General features: G+C 52.9%; 1 protein-coding gene across 1 annotated transcript; it reads left to right on the top strand.

Annotated features, from left to right (window-relative positions):
* Window positions 1-2,862: 2,862 nt before the first annotated feature.
* LOC123049442 (classical arabinogalactan protein 4) lies at window positions 2,863-3,496 on the top strand. Its single transcript, XM_044472359.1, has one exon. It carries the CDS (start codon window positions 2,955-2,957, stop codon window positions 3,339-3,341), a length of 387 nt encoding a protein of 128 aa, XP_044328294.1. The 5' UTR covers window positions 2,863-2,954; the 3' UTR covers window positions 3,342-3,496.
* The last annotated feature ends 280 nt before the right edge of the window (window positions 3,497-3,776 follow it).

Here is a 3,776-nt window from a genome sequence, read left to right as displayed (position 1 = left end):
ACATAGAGTAGTAACATGCTCATGTTACTACTCTATGTTACTACCTCTATAATGGGGAGTAACATATGTGTGGTAACATGCAATACTTCATTTATTATGCTATAGACTCATCTTACCTTGATATGTGTGATGTTACTCATACTAGTAGTAACTATCTATGTTACTACGTGCCTCTCTTTCTTCATTTATTGCTTGACACATCATCTATTTTATCTAGATATGTGTGATGTTACTATCTATGTTACTCCCACTGTGGGTAGTCTGTGCCAGACTCTTCGGCAGTCTAGGTGGTGGCGGTCCACCGTTGGAAGCCCAAGAGGTGAAGGAGTAGGTTGACGCGTGGGACCCGTAGGAGACACCGGATCCACCCCCAAAATAATGGAATGAGGCGCCGTCCATGCCGTCGGTGTTGGATACCGAGAACAACCGGAATACTTTGCTAGAGTTTATCTTAGAGCATCTCCACTCGCGCCCCCAACAGGCCTCCTTAGGGTGTGTGTTTTTCTCCCGATGCTGAAAAATCCCCCCAAGTCACGCTCCCAAGACGCCGATTTCCGCCGGTTCGGCCCATTTTTTGGTCCGGCGATCCTACACCGAAACCAGTGCACTGGAGGCGCTTGGGGGCCGGCGGAAGAGAAAACGGCGCATGGGCCACCACTGTCAGGCGAAAGACGTTTTTTCCACCTCCGGATTCGCCCCCGCCCGCACTACCCCTTCCGTCGCCGTGCCGATCCCGGCGCCGCCCACCTGGCCACCGCCGCTAGAAAGGCCATTTCCCCGCTGAGAAAGAGAGGGTTCGCCGCGGCAGCCTCCACCCCGCTCCTGGGCGCTGCATGCCTACCACGCCCGCCAGGTGTTCGGTGATTTGTCTGCTCGGCGATGGACTCGGACGACGAGGAGGCGTTCGCTGCACTGCTGGAGGAGGAAGTCGATGCCGACGCCCAGGACGAAGAGCACCTCATGGTCCTCGCCGCTCTAGCCGGCCTGTTTGCGAGCAATGCAAAGCCGCGGCGAGGTGGCTCGGCGCCGGGCCGGCAGAAGGCAAAGCAGAGGCATCGACTGGAGGGTTATTGCTTGCTCTACACCGATAGCTTCCCCGACGCTCCACTGCATGGCGAGAAAGTATTTTGGCGCCATTATTGGATGAGCCGAAAGCTCTTCCTCACGATTGTGAATTCCATCCCTGAGTTCGACAGCTAGTTCAAGTGCAAGAAGGATTGCACTGGCACACTTGGATTCACCTCACTCCAGAAGTGCACGACAGCTGTGAGGATGCTTGCATACGGAGCTCCCGGTGATATACTGGAAGACTATGGACGCATGGCCGAGTCCACCACCATTGAGTGTTTGTACAAGTTCTGCGGGGCAGTGGTGGCAGTGTTTGGACCACAATACTTGCGATAACCCAATGCTGAAGACACTGCTCAGATCCTAGCACAGAATGCAGTAAGAGGATTTTCTGGGATGCTTGGAAGCATCGACTGCATGCATTGTGTCCATTTGTATGGCAGGGGATGTACAAAGGCGCCAAAGGAGCTTGTAGTGTGGTACTTGAAGCAGTGGCCACACAGGACCTCTGGATTTTGTACTCCTTTGATATGCGAGGAACTCACAATGACATCAACGTACCGCAGTGCTCGAATGTCTTTGCCAAGCTTGTTGAAGGTCATACTCCTCCGGTGAACTTCGAGGTCAATGGGCGCCACTACAACAAGGGATACTACCTAGCCGATGACATCTATCCGAGATGGTCCACATTTGTGAAGACTATCTCAAACCCTGTGCGAGGAGGCAAGAACTCCATCTTTGCCAAGTGTCAGGAGGCTTGCAGGAAGGATGTCGAGCTGGAATTTGGTGTGCTCCAATCTCAATTTGCTGTTGTCCGATACCCCGCTCTGATCTGGTCGAAAGATCAAATGTGGGAAGTCATGACTTGCTGTGTCATCTTGCACAACATGATCATTGAGAGCGAGCAAGAAGAGCCAGTGTTTAACACTGAACCATATTACAGGCAGGGTCTTCTTGTCCAAGTTGATCACCAGCTACTGGCAACCTGGACTGCCTTCCTCAATATGCGTCAGGAGATCCGAGACCCACAGGTGCATCAAGAACTGCAACACGATCTGGTGGAGCACCTATGAAGGCTCAAGGGCAACGTCTAGCTCGACGTGTGAATATGAGTTTTTATTTGTGTTCAAATTATGAGTTTGATTTGTCAACTATTTGATTTGTATTGATTTTTGTGATGAACTATGTAATAAAAATTAGTTTGTGTTGAATTTGTGCCGAACCATACTAAAATTGGGCCAATTTGCGCTGAAAGTGGGCCGAAATAGGCTGCTAGGGGCGATCTTGGGTTGGCGACTAGGAACCATGGCCCCCACGCTGATTTTATTGTCGATTGGTCAACAGGCGACGCTATTTCAAGCCCATGAAGGGCTGAACGGCTGGAGATTGCTCTTCGCTGCTGCGTCCAGACGGCGCAGCACACGCGTGTGTTCACCATCGGGTAGCACCATCTACCATGTCTAGATGTCCAACATTTATAAATTTCATTTTTCTTGCCAAACTACCTCCTTATAATTTTTTAACTGAACTACTTCATTATCATTACGATAACGTAATAAAACAGTTTTCCCTTTATAATCCAACCCAATTATACGACCAGTTCATCACCGCACCCATTATTCGGTTTCCCTCAAGATTCCTACCGAAGAAAAAGAAACCATCAATCAATAATGAGAGAGAGTGGGAGAGATGCCAACAATCATGCAAGCCGCTACTGCACAATGCATCGGCGCTGTCCCACGCAACGCCACCGCACAGCTCAGTTCCGGCCCTCCTTTATAAGCCCCGCCGCGCCTCTCCATCGCTCCCCCACCCACACACAGCTCACAGCGCAGGCAGAGGAAGCGAGAAGCGAGCCACCAAGAAACCACCCAAAGGTTTGCACAATGGCCGCTTCTCAGCTCACCATCCTCTCCGTCCTCGCGCTCCTGGCCGTGGCCGCGACCGCTCAGGCGCCCGGAGCGGCCCCCGCGGCAGCGCCCCAGGCCCCGCCTCCCCCGCCGGCGACCCCGCCCCCGGCAATGGCGCCCCCTACCCCGGCGCCTGTGTCCCCGCCCCCTACCGCGGCCCCTGCGCCCGCGCCCACCGTCGCCCCCACGCCCTCCGCCACCGCGCCGGCGCCCGCCGACTCCCCGATGTCCTCCCCTCCGGCGCCCACCCCGGACATGTCGCCCTCGCCCACCGCCGAGCCCGCCACCCCGGGCAGCGGGGCCGCTGGTCTCAGCCCCGCCTTCGTGTTGGCCGCCGCCGCGGTCGCCATCTACGCCTTCTAGATGACCCGATGATGTATCATTTCATTGTTTCTTTGCAGCTTTTGTTCCATTTCTCCCCCTCTTTGCCCCCTTCCGTCCGCACATTGGTGTACCCTCATCTTCTGCTGTAATTACGAGCATTGATTTAATTTATGCATTTCACCATTATTCTTGTATGTATGCTGGGAGCTCGATCTTGCGATGTTTACTTTGTGATTGTGCGCATAACGCTGCAACGATACTACATTATTCACTCAGCTAAGTACGTATTAGAGAACAGTTTCAGATTGCTAGAGAAAAGGACATCAAGCTAAGAACAAGAACTTGATTTACTCGACGCAGAGACTATGAATATGAACCAAAGGCCGTCGATCCCACTTAACACGCACAAAGAACACCTAAGATTTTGCTAGGCCGCAATGGCATTATACTATTTCTTGCAAACTGTACGTGGAT

This window comes from Triticum aestivum, chromosome 2D (assembly GCF_018294505.1).
Source record: "Triticum aestivum cultivar Chinese Spring chromosome 2D, IWGSC CS RefSeq v2.1, whole genome shotgun sequence".
NCBI lineage: Eukaryota > Viridiplantae > Streptophyta > Magnoliopsida > Poales > Poaceae > Triticum > Triticum aestivum.
Note: the sequence above shows the minus strand (reverse complement) of the source record. Positions and strands in the feature narration are given on the sequence as shown.

What these genes read in the sequence shown, in the direction of transcription:
- LOC123049442 (XM_044472359.1), top strand. Translation starts at nt 2,955, where the DNA reads ATGGCCGCTTCTCAGCTCACCATCCTCTCCGTCCTCGCGCTCCTGGCC.